Source organism: Spea bombifrons, chromosome 8 (assembly GCF_027358695.1).
Source record: "Spea bombifrons isolate aSpeBom1 chromosome 8, aSpeBom1.2.pri, whole genome shotgun sequence".
In the NCBI taxonomy this organism is placed as follows: Eukaryota; Metazoa; Chordata; class Amphibia; order Anura; family Pelobatidae; genus Spea; species Spea bombifrons.
The window spans coordinates 10,395,195-10,412,005 of NC_071094.1; the positions used below are offsets into that span (position 1 = coordinate 10,395,195).

General features: G+C 40.0%; 1 protein-coding gene across 1 annotated transcript; it reads right to left on the reverse strand.

The window, feature by feature from the left end:
• Positions 1–1,999: 1,999 nt before the first annotated feature.
• Positions 2,000–16,811, reverse strand: SLC7A3 (solute carrier family 7 member 3). The gene is made up of 12 exons (XM_053472635.1): positions 16,515–16,811; positions 8,163–8,543; positions 7,221–7,379; positions 6,529–6,706; positions 6,211–6,323; positions 4,850–5,072; positions 4,366–4,505; positions 3,914–4,016; positions 3,589–3,800; positions 3,315–3,481; positions 2,874–2,982; positions 2,000–2,570 (listed from the first exon to the last, which is right to left on the reverse strand). Exons 2-12 carry the CDS (start codon positions 8,539–8,541, stop codon positions 2,431–2,433), a joined length of 1,923 nt encoding a protein of 640 aa, XP_053328610.1. The 5' UTR covers positions 8,542–8,543; positions 16,515–16,811; the 3' UTR covers positions 2,000–2,430.

The following is a 16,811-nucleotide window of genomic DNA, read 5'->3' on the forward strand; positions in this document are numbered from 1 at the left end:
GCTAGCATTTATACTATAAAACATACATTGATTAAAAAAAGATACTATATTAAAGTTATTTACAAAAATTTATTGTACAAAAGCAACACAGAAATACAGATATTGCTCCTAAATATACAGTCTAAAAACTAACATCAAATTTAAAAGCCGAACATCTATATAAATATATATACTGGTACGATCGGTACAGGAATTAAATACATCATAGGAGCATATACGTTAATCTTACGGACACTTGAGATAAGTGCACTATTAAAGACCCACATTACACATTATGTAAACTTTATGTAACATGTATCAAATGTTGCTATATGCATCCAGATTATCCTACCCATAAATTAGACTTAAAACCCCATGGGGTTTATTAATGTGAATTTTATTTATTACCATATTTCCCCATGTATAAGACGCACCTTTTTTTTTGAAAAATTTGGGGTCTAATACAGTGGTGGTAGATTTTTTTTATTTTATTTTTCTTTTACTAAAAAGGGGACCGGAAAGGGGACCTGCTGCTTACCTGTGTTGCTCAGCAGCGTCTCTTGATCCATCGCAGCTGCACAGGAACCCAGTGGAGTCATGTGAATGCACATCGCATCACATGACTCCGCTCAGCAGCAGAAGATCTGCAGTTCAGGTAAGGTAGGGGAGTAAATGAATGAATGTGCGTGTTATCATGGATTCGTGTGTAGGGGGCACAGGGAGGCTGAAAGTGATATGCATGTACTGGCTGCCTGAGCATGATAGGAGTGTGATTGCTAACAATTAGTAGCAGCTAACATCAATCACACTCATAGCATGCCCAGGCAGCCAGTACAATAACTTTATGTAATTTTTTTTTTTTTTAATTTCGGCCCCCAAAATTAAGGTGCTTCTTATACTTGGGGAAATACGGTAATGTGTCTCTTTAAGCATATTAATGTGTGGCATTTCACACATTCCATAATCTGCCAAAGTAACAGCAAATGTTCAAACTACCCAGTCTGCATTCAAGTTTCTTCTAAGGAGTTTCTGGGCAAATGATGTTAGAAGAACAGATTCACCATGTCACAACACAAAAACGTAACATTTTTTGTCCTCCAAGCCTCTTGGACACTTGGATAATACAGAATACATATGAAACTAAGAAAAGCCATGCATTTGGAGTGATTAGTTGAAAAGTTTATACTTCTCGTTTACACTCAGGTGAACTCACATATTCCAAACAAGGCCTAGGGGAGCCTCGGTTTCTCATTACCAATGGCAGATTTGTTGGGAAGGTTTGTTACGTGTCGGTCTGTACATAGGTGGCATGTCACAGCACCCAGAACAGAGGTGCCTGTTAGAGGTTGGCCTTGGGGGATGGCTACCATAAATAACACAACTATAAAGCTACAAGGATAGACACCGGGAAATAGATAACACATGGAAATGGATAACACATGGAAAGAAATTGGATGACAATGAGGAGAAAGGAGTGAATGTATAGAAGGGTGGAATGGCATGAGCAGTCAGTCACATATGGATTTAAAAAGAGCACTTCATGTCTTACAAGTGTAATATAAAAAAAAAAACAAAAAAACACACATATAGTATAGTTATTCATGGTAATTCAAAATGACAGCTGTAGCCTTGGGCATTTAATTTTTTTAGGGGGGGGGTGGTGGTATGTGTTTGTATGGCCAGAGTGTCAGCTTTCTGTATTCACAAACCTGTCCTCTATACTCTCAAAATTAAAATTACAGTAGGGCCAAATTTTAAATGGCATGAAATGCACTCCCTGTCCATATGCGACACTACTTTCTTCTAAACTAAACACACAATATTTACACGCAACATTCAGATGCTCTTGGTAACTGCACAAAAGTAACTTCATATAACTTTAAATTATCCTTTTGTTTTACCCTTCATTTTGCCAATCCTGGGCTTTTCTCTCCTTAGCGTTGTGATTCCCCTTTTATTGTAAATTGTAAACTGAAAAAATGGACATTTATGAGAGTTTCTCAAGTTCACAGACAGATCACAATGCCATGACTGGTAAACCCAACAGTAAAACGGTTTCCTAATACAGAGATAGTTTGCTATTTTTGGCACCTAAAATAGGAACATTTCCTAAATCACTATTCATTGTAATCCTGAAATTACTGCTCCTTACACAATTGCATTTTAATTCCAGCAGCAACAATACCCACTGATAAATACATTAAAAATACCCAGGCATTCATTCCGAGCACTGAAAGGATCCAATGACTAAACTGTAAACTTAGGGGAGAAGAACCGCAACATGATAAACCATCAGATTTTAAAAAAATAAATACATTTTTAAAAAAGGCCGGAAGTGATTTAATCCTGTAACCCATCTCCTTTCCTTATATTCCTCATTGCCTCGCTTGGCTTCTGTTCAATGTGCACATTTTGTCGTTTTCCAGTTATTCAGAGCTAGATGCTTGGTCATCAGACAAAGGTTGCTGAAGGGTCTTTGGAGTCAGGGCTGAGGAAAGTGTTGGGGTTCTTATCCACTTTATTGTCATTTCCTGCGGATCCCCTTTCCTCCACGCTATTGCGAATACCATAGAAGAAGTAGATCAGAAACCCTACGAAACAGAGAAAATCTATGATGATCCAAAAGTAGAGGAACTTGGATAACACTCAGGTTAAATACAAATGATGGTTATATAGTATTTCAATAAATACCAATGAACATTTTGAAAGGTGGCTTTTGGTGTCTCTTAGACTTTCAAAGTCACCTATAGGGTTAACAGGCAACGGTGCTTTCAGAGGATCAGTTTTACAGAATTTATGATTTGACGAATACATTCTGTATTGATTCCAAAGAAAGTCTATACCTTGTTATTGTGCATCAGTCTAGGGCTATTCTGTTTAAAAATCAAATTTACCTATGGCCATCCACACCCCGAATCGTGCCCAGGTTCCAGCTTCCAGTTGCATCATGAAATAAATGTTGACAAATACACTGAAGACAGGCAACAAAGGGAGAGCGGGTACCTGCAGTAAAACACAAGCCAACAACTGTTGTATAAACTGCACCAAATTTAAATCTATCATTTAGTGTTTTAGTGAATACTGGAAGGACCTGGAGCATAGAGTTCACTGTCATACAAGATTGCCTTGGTCGTTGTCCAAATTGATTTCAATTATAGTTTTGCCTCTTGCGATATCTCACATTCAGCAAGCAAATATTTGAAGCAGTATTTATTTATAATATTTATTTATTATATTCTGCATTCTAGAATGTAATGCTGAAGAAACGTTACCAGCGTAATATTTTAACTTTCAGATGTCAAGTCATGAGAACGGGATGCATGGGCTAAACTCACTTTGAAAGATAAACGAGCGCTGCTTTCAGGCTGTCTCCAGATCACCAGGGTTATCGCGACACTTAACACAGACAAGATGACACACAGCGATATCCAGAGTGCGTTGCCACTGAGAAGGTCCTCTAGCTTCAGGGCCAGGATGAGACATAAGACCACAAATATAATTGCTAAAAAAAAGACATACAAGAGTATTGTTAAAAGTCAACAAACACCCCCAGATGAGGCAAAACGTATATTTAAATCCCCATTTACCCCACAGATGACGGACACTTACATATCACAGAAACACTGCCATATACAATACGTCCAGACATCCGAGTGGGGTAGCTACGGCTTGGCACCAGAAGATGTCTAATATGGAATGGTTCTTCTCTCTCTGTAGTTGAAGGGTCCTTAAGATCACCTGACAATTTTTCGGCTTCAAATTCACTTAGCCTCACCATTTCCGTGTTCTTGGATGGAGAACCCAATTGATCAGGTTGGTATCTGGTTAAAGAATAGATAGTATAAACCAAGGCTCCTGAATTTTGTATATCAAAAGGACAAATTAAGCCTTTAGCATCAAAACTGAAACCGAGGACACCAAATGTAATGCTCACCTTAGAATAACCACACACGCTGCCACAAGAGTGTATGCAAGTAAAGTACCAATAGACATTAACTCCACCAGAACGTTCAGCTCAAAGAGAAAGGCCATGATAGCTGCAAAGAAAGAATGGTTTCTATATGAATGAATAGTTCACATCACTTGGCAGTTAGCTGGTACAGATTATTATTATTAGTGCCATGGCAGTTGTTACGTACTGAAAATGGTGATGTAGTTTATAAATAAGATTTGGCCAGCATTGCGAAACAATTAGGATACTTACTATATAACCTAGGAACTATCTAGAAACCAAATGTCACATAGAAAGCAGCAAGAACTACCTTAAACCTCCATGGGGGAAGAAAGAGCAACAAAAAGGATAACCATTTCATAGTTTGTGGAAGCTCTACACACAAATGACTTTTATTCATTGGTGTTTGTAGTGATAATTCTATAGATCCTCACCTGAAACGATCCCCGAAACAATGGTGGCAATCAGCGGGGTCTTGGTCCTCTTGTTCACGCTTGCAAGAAACTTAAAGAGCAAACCGTCCTCAGCCATAGCATAAATCACTCGGGGCATTGGAAACATGGATCCCAGTAGACTGCAGAGAGAGCAATAAGGTAATGAGACAGCAGCCACAATGAAACATACTCTGCATATATATATATATATATATATATATATATATATATTATCCCAATACATCATCACTGATGGAAACTTATGAAAGATTTCAAACTATAGATTCCATCAATGGTTTCATGAGGGCGAATATAAGAATACATTTCAAATTAATCACAGTTTGTATTTCTGATCAGACATGGTCTTGGGTGTATTGGTCTCTGCTATTGCCTAATGGGTATTTAAAACAGCAATAGATCATGATCAACATTCATGGAAAAAGCAGGTGCAAAGCTACCTTTCCAACCAAGAAACAGTATATACCTGGTAGAAAGGGCACAAAGGGACCCAATGGCTACAACGTAGCGGGCAGGTTCCCAGCCCACATGTTTAAAGGCTTCAGGAAGAGGGCTTTCTTTGTTCAACAGGTAATACGGCATCATCAGAGTGAGCGCTGCAGATACGCCAAAGTACGCCACAAAACACACAAGGAGCGAAACGATGATACCAATAGGTATTGAACGCTGGGGATTTTTGGCCTCTTCTCCTGTAATGTATAGATAATTCATATTTAGGTAAATTGCAAGAACAAAATCCCATTAAGAATATCTACATTAAACATGCAAAATATGTATTTACAGTAATAAGAGTATGAATAAAGAGGCAGCATTTAGATTTTATTTATTTTTTATAATCCATAAAAAGCACACTTACTAGTATTTCATAATTACTTTAGCCCTAAACAACTAATTGGTCTGCATCTAAAAGACCCAATGTCGGCTTGAAAGGGTGGGCAGCTCTGCAGCGTCCTACTGATGCTAAATACTGCATTGCAAAATATAGTCTATAAATCGCAGACTGTTCCGACATTCTGGACCTTTATGAGTTCTATTATTGTTCTCGCACTTGACATCAGATCTTACAGTACACACGATGTACCCGCTACACATTGCTGGCTTAATAATTTACTAAAAACAATACTATTTGGCAATGCAGTGATAGATTTTTAATATATAAATGTGGCATAAAGCCATAAAACACCATTGATATTGTTTTTGGTACGTGACAAGTAGAGTTTTCATCTTTTTATATGGCCTGGTTTGGGTGGCTGTGTTTGTATGTATTGGTAAAATACAGTATTTATAAATGTAAATGACTTAAAAGATAACGGCAGACGATGCAAAAATGTCCTTCCAACGCAAATGGGGTCTTGCGTATCTCATATGGTAAACAGAGAATGGTAAAAAGTAACAATTGTAGAACAAGTCGTTCATCATAAAAAAAAGTTTACAACAGACTGGACACACACACACGGCCACACGCACGCACACACGCACACGGCCACACACACACCTCTACTAAATACATAAAGAATGAAGAACATGAAGCCTAAGAGGCAAATGTATAAGAGATGTGCAAGTTTCTTCCCCAGTTCATCTAACATTTTAAGTTGCTTGTTTAAGGGTAAAATGTATGTTACCTATATGTGGAAGGGCTAACCTGTCATTTTATTTTTTTACCTTAACTGTGTGTATTATGCATTTAACTATTTAATGTCTGCCCACTTGTTGTGTACTGTCCTTTGGGGGGATGAGTGTTCTACAAAGCGCCCAGTAGCATCCAAAAAAGCTATATATGTGGAGTATATTCATAATATCGAGATGTAGCGGAGGATGCACACCTACCCGTTGTAGCAATACAATCAAATCCCACAAACGCGTAAAAGCAGGCAGCAGCTCCAGAAACAATTCCACTGAACCCAAACGGCGAGAAGCCCCCAGAGCCAAAACTTTCTAAACTGGAAAACAATCAAAAGAAAGAAAACATTACAAAAAAATAGAAAAAATTACAAAACACAGACGTATCCAGCTGTACTTGTTTCCACATCAGTTATAAAATGTTGTGATCGATACATGTTATCACAAATATAATTTGAATGGAAAAGTGCCAGTTTTTGACATATTGCAATGTTATGAGAGTATCGCCAGATCGTGTACACCTACCTGTCAGAGTTGTTTGATGTGTCTGTGGCATTCAGAAAGTCTTCCTTTGTGAGGCTCCAGTTCTTAATGTCGCCTTTCACAAATCCAGCCAGGATAACAAAACCCAAGACCAGCAGATTAATCGCAGTGAAGATTTTATTGACCAGAGCAGACTCGCTCACACCAAACGCTAGAAGAGCTGCCGGGGGAGGGAAAGACATGCAGAATATCTGTTATAAACTAATAAAATCAAAAAACTAAAATAAATATAAAATATCTCAATAATGTCGTGCAACCTTAAAAGACATGTTCCACTTTGCTTTTAAGCTTTGAGAAGCTACAGTGAGAAAAAGACTGTAAATTGTAAAGTGTTACACTTGGCCACTTTCCCAAATGCCAACAGTGCCAGAAATAAAAAGGCCACTGAAAATATAAACACTTGCCTTCAGTGCCGACTGCCTCATTTTTTTATAGCGTTCTTATAATTAGGATTACTGACCTGAAATCTAGCGCATGGGAAAAACAAACAGTCATTAGCCTAATGAGGCTATTCTTTCTCGTTATTTATTGCTGAAGAAGCAATTTACAATATATCCAGCCGGTGTATAGTTCAGCACTAACAGCCAACCGGAGAATTCAAACACAGAAAAAGGCAGATATACGTACAATATGGCAGCGTAAAAAAAAAATACAGTCGCGGGCTAAGGACGCACCTGTGAGCAGAAGAACTAGAAGTAGAGCAAAAAAATCTGGGTAATCGGCCAAAACGTTCTCGACTTTAATCGATATTTTTTCTTTGAAGAAAATGGAGATGTGATTGCCAATTATATTATCAAACGTGGAGCTCCAAGCCCTTGCTACACTCGCGGTACCTGAAAAAGCACAGAAAGGACAGGGTAGACATTGGCATGAACAGGAGAAATGCTTACATCAATAATGCTACCATTAGTGTTATATTAAGCGCTGCGTAAATTGTTGGCGCTATATAAATAAAATATAATTATAATATTATTATTATTTTCAAGAAACTGTTTTGCCAATAAATTATTGCTCTTTTACTGACCAAATACTAAGCTGTAACTTTTATTGAACACAAAACTGCTTTTAACCAGGAAACCATGCCACACACTCCTTTACACCTCCTCACCAAATGGAGAAGATACAATGAGACATGGTACAGGTAGTCTCGGGTAGCAGTAAGTACCTAGACTCCAAGTTACGTGGGAACATGGGTGTTTGTGTACAAACGGTCATACATACATACATACATATACAGTGAACACCCACTGCACTTATGTCTGGAGATCACAGCTTGTGAGTCACCAAAGACCCATGTTAAGACAAAGCCGAGTTGCGCAATATATCTTGTAAAACAGGGTGGCTCAGCTATTGGCAGGATTTACTAAGTTATCAAGAATGTATGGTTTCTCGACTTCTTAAAGCAAAATATCTGTCTGATTTCAGTGAGCTTAGCATGATTAATCCCTCTCAACACAGGAACACTATATTTTATACTATCGCAGTATTATTTCAGTATGTAAAGGTCACTGTGGAGATCTAAACACAGCGGGCTGTGTAATCACATAAAATAACACTTTATAACTCCAAATCCCCATGTACAATGGGAGGACAGAGTGTCAGATAATAAAACTTACCCAACACATACGAAAGGATGAGGTTCCATCCGGTGGTGAAGGCCCATATCTCTCCTACAGTAACATAGCTGTAGAGGTAAGCAGAACCGGTCTTGGGGACTCTTGCCCCAAACTCTGCATAACATAATCCAGCCAGTACCGAGGAAAGGGCAGCAGCGAGGAAGCAGATGACAATGGAGGGACCGGCCTTATCCTTCGCAACTTCTCCAGCCAGGACATAAACCCCGGCCCCCAGAGTGCTGCCAACTCCCAGGGCAATAAGGTCCAACGTGGTCAGACAACGAGCAAAGCACGTCTCTTCATTGCTAAGGTCCACAACTCTCCTGCGGATTAATTTCTTTCCAAATGTTGCCACTCTATTCTGAGTTACCTTGCCCATTTCTACAGAAACAAATGAAAGAAAGTAGATTAATAATGCTTCTCACACGCAGACGCTGTGTTGGTTGACACAACATTACCGTAATACGGGTCTAAAAAACATAACTACCAAAAGTAGGGCCCATCTGTGCCATAATGAGCCATACAATGTAGAGTGTATAGATACTGTAAGAAGATACGTTTAGTCTGTAAATTTTGGAAGCAAGAAAGCTCATTTTTAGTTTCTGACAGTAATCACCAGTGATCTGTGTTCTGTCAAGAGCTCTGGATATTCATCGTAAAACAGAAAGCAATTCCCCCGCTGAAAATATCGGCTCATACGATAATATGCCAGCTGCCAGCAATCAATAAAATAATTTATGGTGGCTTTGCAATGCTGGATATTAATTTTATGTCAGAGTGTGCAGGTCAGACAATCCATATCACCTAAGAGATGGCCAACATTTTTCCTAATTTTTAGCTTTAGATTTGTAACCATTAAAAGGAAAGGGGAAACATGAAATATTATAAAAAATGACCATTTGTAAACACAAAACCTATTTCTCTAGAAATTCTGAAGAGAGATGGGGGGGCACAGGGATCTGAATTTAAAATTTTCACCATAAAGCTGCACTATGATGTCATGTGTCATACATTGCTTTGCTTATGGTTTCCTTCTGTATCGTAGCAAAGGGATCTGTTAGGAAGGCGACTTTACTCCTGGACGGTTTGACATCAAATTCAGGTTTGCTCCTCTTGTCGTTCCTTCTTAACTGCATTTGCAAACGTTGGAAATTAAGAAAACCAGATGCCTGAACACATGGCCATATTAACCAAGACACAAAGCCCAACTTCCATGCTGCAGATAGCCTGCACCAGACCTCCTGACCGAATTAAAATGTCACATGCGAGAACATTAAAAGGGACGAGCTGAATTGAAAGGGACGGGCATCAGTTGAGCAACATATTTTGCCTCATTGACGTCCTTCATTCATGCAGGGTTTGGTTTATTGGTGGCTACCAGTCTGGTAGAGACTGTCCAGCTACCCAAGCCACAAACTCATTTTCCCCAAAACCCTTATATTCTTTAGCAAACAGTGAAGACGGTCATTTGTGAGTTAAAGGCAGAGATATAGGACACGGGTCTAGTACTTAGTCACCTGCCGGGGGGGGGGGGCTGCGGCTAGGTGACCAAGCAGGTTTTTCCATTTTGCCTTGACTGTCCTAGCAGGTAAGGCTTTCTTTTCATTCATTATACTTCTGAAAATTCTTAATAAACTTTTAGAAACAAAAATGCTGCCTAAGTAAGGTGCTTGGCGCCCTGCTGACAGTCCATCTTCTGGATAACGCATGCACGTTGCTCTTGGCGGAGGCAAACAGCAGTAGATTCCCAAACATATTTGTTTTCTCTCGCTTTCATCGAAATAGAAGCAGCAGTACCATTCTGGCTGATCATATCTTGTTGACAAGAAACAGTAATAAGTGTCATCATTTATGTGCCTACTACACTGCTGCCGGGGGCACGTTATACCAGCTGCCGTCAGTACATTGCATATTTGAAAATTGCAAATTTATGGATGACTTGCTCAGGAAACAAACTTTAGAACAAACATTTATTTTCGATATTATATGTAGAAGAAAGTGCTCTGAAAATGGTCTTAGGTGCACTACAATTTTATAGCTGCCGGTCCAACTAACTGGAAAATGATGCTCTGTAGACTTCTTGGTTTTTTAAACTCAATTACCGGTTGCTCCAAAAGAGGGAACCAGACTGCCCACATCAGCAATAAACCACAGAGACATGAAAAAGGCAAGTGGCTTCTGTTGTGATGATGATAAAGATCATACATAGTAACCATGGTTTTGCACTACTTTGCATTAAACATTGCTCTTTAGACATAACCATGTATCATGGCGAATGCGAATACCGGGTGCGTATTGAAGATATGGCTTCTTTATATAAGGCCAACATACGTATTCTAAAATATGATGGTACATTTTTTTTTATAAAAAGCAGAACACAGCACTTGGGAAATCCCAGGAATAAATGCAAATTATATATATGTACCGTATTGGCTCGGATATAGGCCGCCCCCTTATATAGGCCGCACCCTAAAAGTTTGGTGCTTTTTTAAAGAAAAAGTTTTTTTCTTTAAAAAAAGCACCAAAAAAACATGCTGCCACTGTGCCCCCCCCGAGATATGCTGCCACTCTGTCCTCCCCCCCGAGATATGCTGCCACTCTGTACTCCCCCCCCCGAGATACGCTGCCACTCTGCCCTCCCCCCCCGAGATACGCTGCCACTCTGTCCTCCCCCCCCCCGACTTACCAGAGCAGACTCCCGGGTGTCTTGCGGGGCCGGAGGGGGACATCTATGCAAATCGCGTATAGAACTCCCGGTGCCGGCACTCACCGTATTGCGTAGATGTCTTCCGCCAGCCCCGCAAGACACCCGGGAGTCTTCCCTGGTAAGTCGGGGAGGGGTGGTGGTAAAATGTATCGTGCGGACGCTTAGACAACCTCCCGTGCCGGCACCCCCCGTGAGAAGTGCTGGCAGGGGAGGCTGTCTGAGCGTATCAGACAGTAGGATACAGGTCCCCTGCACCACTGCGGGAGATCTGTATCCTAACCCCGCTGCCTGCCCGGCGCCCGGGACTGCATGTCCCGGGTGTCGGGCGCTAGACCCCGAATATAGGCCGCACCCCCACTTTAAAGACTTAAAGTGGGGGAAAAAAGTGCGGCCTATATTCGGGCCAATACGGTGTGTGTATATATATATATATATATATATATAGATATATATTATATACACATTTATATAAACACATACATACATACATATATATACACACACATGTATGTATGTATGTATGTATGTATGTGTATATATATATATATATATATATATATATAAGTTTATTACAAACTCTGCAGATACCCCTCTCCCCAGACGCCTACAAAAGCTACTTAAACCCTCCATCCGGCTTCTATATTGTACGTACGTTAAACTTCATGAATTTGTGGCATGTAGACTTCTCCAGCACAAACCTGTAAAGCGTACCTATTCTGAGACTGGGACAGCAGTATGCAGGTGGGGTCAACTATAATGTTTTCCGTTGCCCCAAGGCAACATTTAATAAATGCTATACAAATGTTTGAAAGCAATATATATAACAAGTGTGCTCCTAAACTGCAAAGGGAAACATTTTGTTTGGGAAACCGTGTTTTTAGGCATTAGAAAACTAAAAACAACAAATAAGTATCCTGTATATTTGCAGCATTATATTTAAACAAGTGGAACGCTGGATAACATTACCACCGGTATTACAGTTCTGCAAGACGAATTATTAAAATAATATAAATATATATATATTTATATCTTATTCAGATCTTGTGAACCTCAGGCCACTTCCCTGACTCCTGAGAAAAGAATACTTGGTCAGCGGCTCGAATTCTGCAGTTCTGCAAAACTGTTACATTAGCTGTTTGGTATAAAAATTTGGAAGCCAAAACGCTGAACATTAATTTGTAAATGTGTAACAAGCGTGTGCTCCGTAATACATGGGATTCCCTTTACCCCCTGAAGTGTTCGCACTTTAGGATGGTTGGCGCCTTTTTTGGTAACCCCTGCTACTGCCCTGCGGAGTCAGGGAGATAAAGCTATTTGTGGAGAGCACAGCGGGGGGGAATCGTACAAATCCAGTTTCCTCCAGTTCGAGGCATTTGCATCTGCTGAAGTTAGTGAATGACAAGAATCCCTGGTAGTTGTTCCAAACGGCAACTCCAGGCAGAGGCAATTAGCCACATTACTCTAATGAGGGGGAAGAACCGACCGGAAAAACAAGATCCTATATGGTTAAAAAAAATGGAAACTTTTATTCCATATCAAACCATTGACATATTTAGATCATAAAAATGATTTCACTTCATGAATACCAAGGTGTTTTGTAATTTAAAAGTTGTAAATCTAAAATTGAACGGATAATGTGTCCTTCGATACGAGTATTTTAACATTACAGCATGGACACAGCTAAATAGTAAATGTTTAAATGTATTCCCCAAAAATGATTCCCGAGGAATAACATACTCTGCTCCTTAATAATTCCCTCAGTAGAAAGATACGGCTCTCAATTAACGCACCATGTAGCTAAACCTACTTAGCGATAAGAAAGAGCTCAAACAGAAATGTAAAAATAAATTAAAAAGCAGATCCACAGGCCAAGTCCAGTATCCATGGCAACATGATCTTCAGTGATAAGAGACAGGATGAGACGTCAGGGAACTTCCAGAAAACAGAGGTTTATTCACTAAATGAGTGATTTTCTGAAGTTTTGTGTTTAAGGACCACTCCACTCCAAACGCAATAGGCTCTTTACCTAATTTAGTGTTTAATCTTAATCTGTAATTCCTTCTGCAAGACGTGCTGCATACATCGCTGGTGCCATATAAATAAAAGATGGCTATACTCTATTATGTAAAGCAAATAAACGTTAGTATTCAATGTCATTCTTTCCTTCTAGATTTAATCATTTAGGAAAGTTAATTTACCCGTCTTTGGATTTTTGTGGCAACGACCTATCAGTGCCCTCCTGTGCGTCGCATTCCCAGGAAAATATTGGACCCCCCCCTCCAAAAAAAAGTACATCATTCTGTACCAACCACAATAATCAAAACATAAAGCACAAATTGATTCATAAACTGACTTTTATATTATATTTAAACGTATATACATTATTTAGAATGTGCCCATTTTTCCTTAATCCTGACTATTGTCGGAGCACAACCTTAAAACAATAAGGGGGTATTGTTTATTTGATCAGTTTCTTCTAACGCTGCGCTGTCACATTTTCACAAGATACCCTTGGCCTGCATAACATAAAAGGAAAAAAAAGAAAAAAAGATGATACTATTCATGCATGCCGTTCAGGACAGGCCCGACTGTCACCGTGTCCTCTGTGACAAGTGACAGGGTCAAGCTCCAGGTAAAGCCAGTTAATGAACCTTGAAAGGAAGGATTGACAATAAACAGACATGCTGGAATGGCGAGGATTCAGGTGGACCTGCAGGCATGCTCCTTGTGTGTTTTTTTTTTATTTATTCTTTTAAACCAAACATTACATCAAATTATCAGCAGTTAAAACGAGTGAAGTGCACTTTTGTAGACTCTAAGACCCACCAGGGATTAAAACCAAGTAGCAGAACTAATCTTGGTTGCAGCTTGGATTGGGTAACATGCGGGGACTGATACTTCAATTATCAGATAAAAGTGCCATCAATGAACTTATTACATAAAAAAAAACAAAATCCCTAATGATCTTATACTTTATCCCTCAGCAGATCCATCAAACAAAAAACCTCAAGCAAGCCGTGGGCAAGTAGGAACGAAGGCAACATGTAGTGGTCTTGTCCCAGGAATTATCACATTCTGGAATTCTCTCTATGAAATAATCATCAAAGAGCATTTTCTTTTTTGTATTCCACTCAGGTTATAACCTCTTTATGGCACACTAACTTTATGCATTCTATTTCCTGAAATGCATTGTTCAAATAAAAAAAAAACCCAGATGACTGTCCACCATTGCGGCAGTATGAAGTGCATTGGGAGGTCTTGGCATCATTTCCAGGGAGTGCACAGGTTTTTCAATCTGTTAGGAGAGGACGTTCACCAACCTGACCAAGAGTGAGCTGATTACTAAAGAAAACTCCTTTCGTGGTTGGATCCAAGTGTTTGTGGGTATAAGGTCAAACTATTTTTTCGCATTTCACTCAATGCGACTTCCGAGGAGTGGCTGTTTTGACGCCGCTGCTGTTCTTCCCTTACATTCAGTCCTAATCTCAACAACGTGATAACTCTTACTACTTGTGCTTTTACGCGATTGTATTCTTCAACATTGATCCGGTGAGTTTCTCCAGCAGTTTGAATCATGATGGTCAGAGCGAGAAGAAAAAAAATAAAAAAAAAATGAACAAAAAAAAAATAATCACATTGCATTCTCTACATCATATTTTTTTGTATCACTTAAACATTCTTTTGAGTTTGAGTGAATATATCTGTTTGAATCAAAGCTTTTATAAAAAAAAATAGTATTAATAACTTGATTATGTATTTATACAAATGTTTGGTGGTTTTCTTCTTCTTCTAATCTTCTGGAAGAGTTGCCCCCTCATAGTTATTGTATTTAGGCTGCACTTAATCAAGTTATCGATACGATTCTTTAATAAAAATGGTAATTTAATTAGAGAATGCAATGTGATTTTTTTTGTCTTTTCTTATCTCTCTAATCGTCATGGTTGAAATAACGGAGCGCCGGCGTGACATGACCTTCCAGCGCTCCAAACCAGGAGCCACTGCAGAAGTGCTTCACATTCCGGGGCCTCTGACTGAGCGGAGAGTTGTCTATGCACATCGTGCAGACGTTCACTGGCTGCCAGAGAGAAGCATTCCTCGCAGCGCTGCAGGGGACCTGGATCCTTCTCTCTGGCAGCCTGTAAACATCTGTGTGATTTTTTCTTTTTTTTCAACAATATATTAATGCAAATGTCATCATTCGGCCTCACAATTAATCTTTAATGGCATTTTTCCCTTCAGACCCGATAACTGAAAAAAAACAGGTTCTGGTAAGTGAAATATGTCCATAGCTAAATGTTAGAAGTGTTGCCAGACATAATTAAGCAGTGCTTGGCACAACAAGAAGTTTCTATGGAACCCCTATGTAATGTTCTAACTGTCTTGATTGTCTTCAGCCATGGTCCTCACACAAACATAGCATCGAGTACAAGGTACACAAGAGATTGCAGGTTCTTAATTTATGGATTCTCAATTTTCAGTTGACTGCTGGATTTATTATACTCTGGTACATTTCTGTAGCGGATAATTTGTTTCTTTTATGAGGACTACAGCCATATACCCGAGCGTCTCTCTATACAGCAGCTGTTGGCATTCAGGCAGCACTGTATTAGATGCTTCAAGAAAATTTGGAATAAGATGTGTTTAGAAACCAAGTGTCAGACAAAAAAAATCATATTGATAAAGGCAACATCAAGTCCGGTGCAAAATGCCAACTGCTGAGCTCTTCTATGGCAGCTGCTCCACACTGAGCACTTTTCTATAATTACTCTCTTTTGTAAGGCCCAAGGTGTTGCTTCTATCTGAACAGGTTAACTCCAACATCCTATTTGGGGTATAGGGTTCCTGGTACTCCTGACATGGAAGGGGTTAACAATCAGCTCCTTAGAATCAGATCTATATCTTCGCCTTACAAAATTGAAGATGCACTGGGGGTCTTCTATTTCTCCTAAATATATGGGGGGGGGCTACAATTACTATACCAGGAATATAATTTAAAGAGGGACAGACATTTCCACTGGAGAAGCAGATGATAAATTGGATGTCCTCAGTCATCTACAGCAGTAATGAGACCAGATCCACGCTGGACGGTTTCTGGTTAGATTGGGGCTTCGGGGAAAGGAGGAGGCAATCTGTGCAAAGACTGGAGGGATTGAACCATAAATCTCCATTAAGGCCATTCTGGTTATTCAACAGGAAGGGGAAAAAAAGCCGTGGAGGCAGCAGCCGGCCGGTCCCGGGGACACAGAAGAGCTAAAATCGTTCTGTATGGGCGACTCACACCAAACACAGCCTGGGGAGGAAACGCCATCACACCAGATCACACACTGCCGAGGATCAAGCCTCTCCATATGTTCTTCCAGCAAGTTAACGCATAGTTACCACGAAGTCACGAAACGTTCCGACTCGGCGACCATGTGCTGCTCTATGAATAAACCCTTTGAAATACATTTCAAAGAACCCCCCTTGCGTTGCCGTGCGGGCTATCACACTTTTTAACAGACATTAATTATCAGCGATGTAACTAATAATCCGACACCATAACGAGCAGATGCTTAGAAATCAGACCCACCAGTAACGTTTCCTTAACGGGATTTCGACCGTCAGCTGGTCGGTATTTGTACCGATTTATCTACGTAGCTACTTACCGCCGGTAGTCTCGCTTGATTACAACGCACGGATGATGTCCTTTGTCGCCGATCCCCACTCGTTTCCCGCTCAGGTCTGGCACCGAAATGAGAGAACCGGCAGCAGAGGGATTACCGAAGTGACCGAGGCTGGGAGGGAGGCTCTTTGACGTCAGAGGCAAAACGCTGGGTGGAGGGAGTTTCGGAAAGAGTGATTAGGTGACAGGGGCATGTGCGGGGGCAAACACCGACTTTACATAGCGTTAAAGTGACTGCTAGAGCTTCTTTGGGGCACTTGGCTTCTTATTGTAGTTATAA

What these genes read in the sequence shown, in the direction of transcription:
- SLC7A3 (XM_053472635.1), bottom strand. Translation starts at nt 8,541, where the DNA reads ATGGGCAAGGTAACTCAGAATAGAGTGGCAACATTTGGAAAGAAATTA. An exon ending in TCTAGTTCTTCTGCTCACAG is followed by an intron (nt 6,707 to 7,220) that starts GTGCGTCCTTAG and finishes CTCCCCCGGCAG; the next exon opens with CTCTTCTAGCGTTTGGTGTG. An exon ending in CGGGGTGTGGATGGCCATAG is followed by an intron (nt 2,571 to 2,873) that starts GTAAATTTGATT and finishes TCTGTTTCGTAG; the next exon opens with GGTTTCTGATCTACTTCTTC.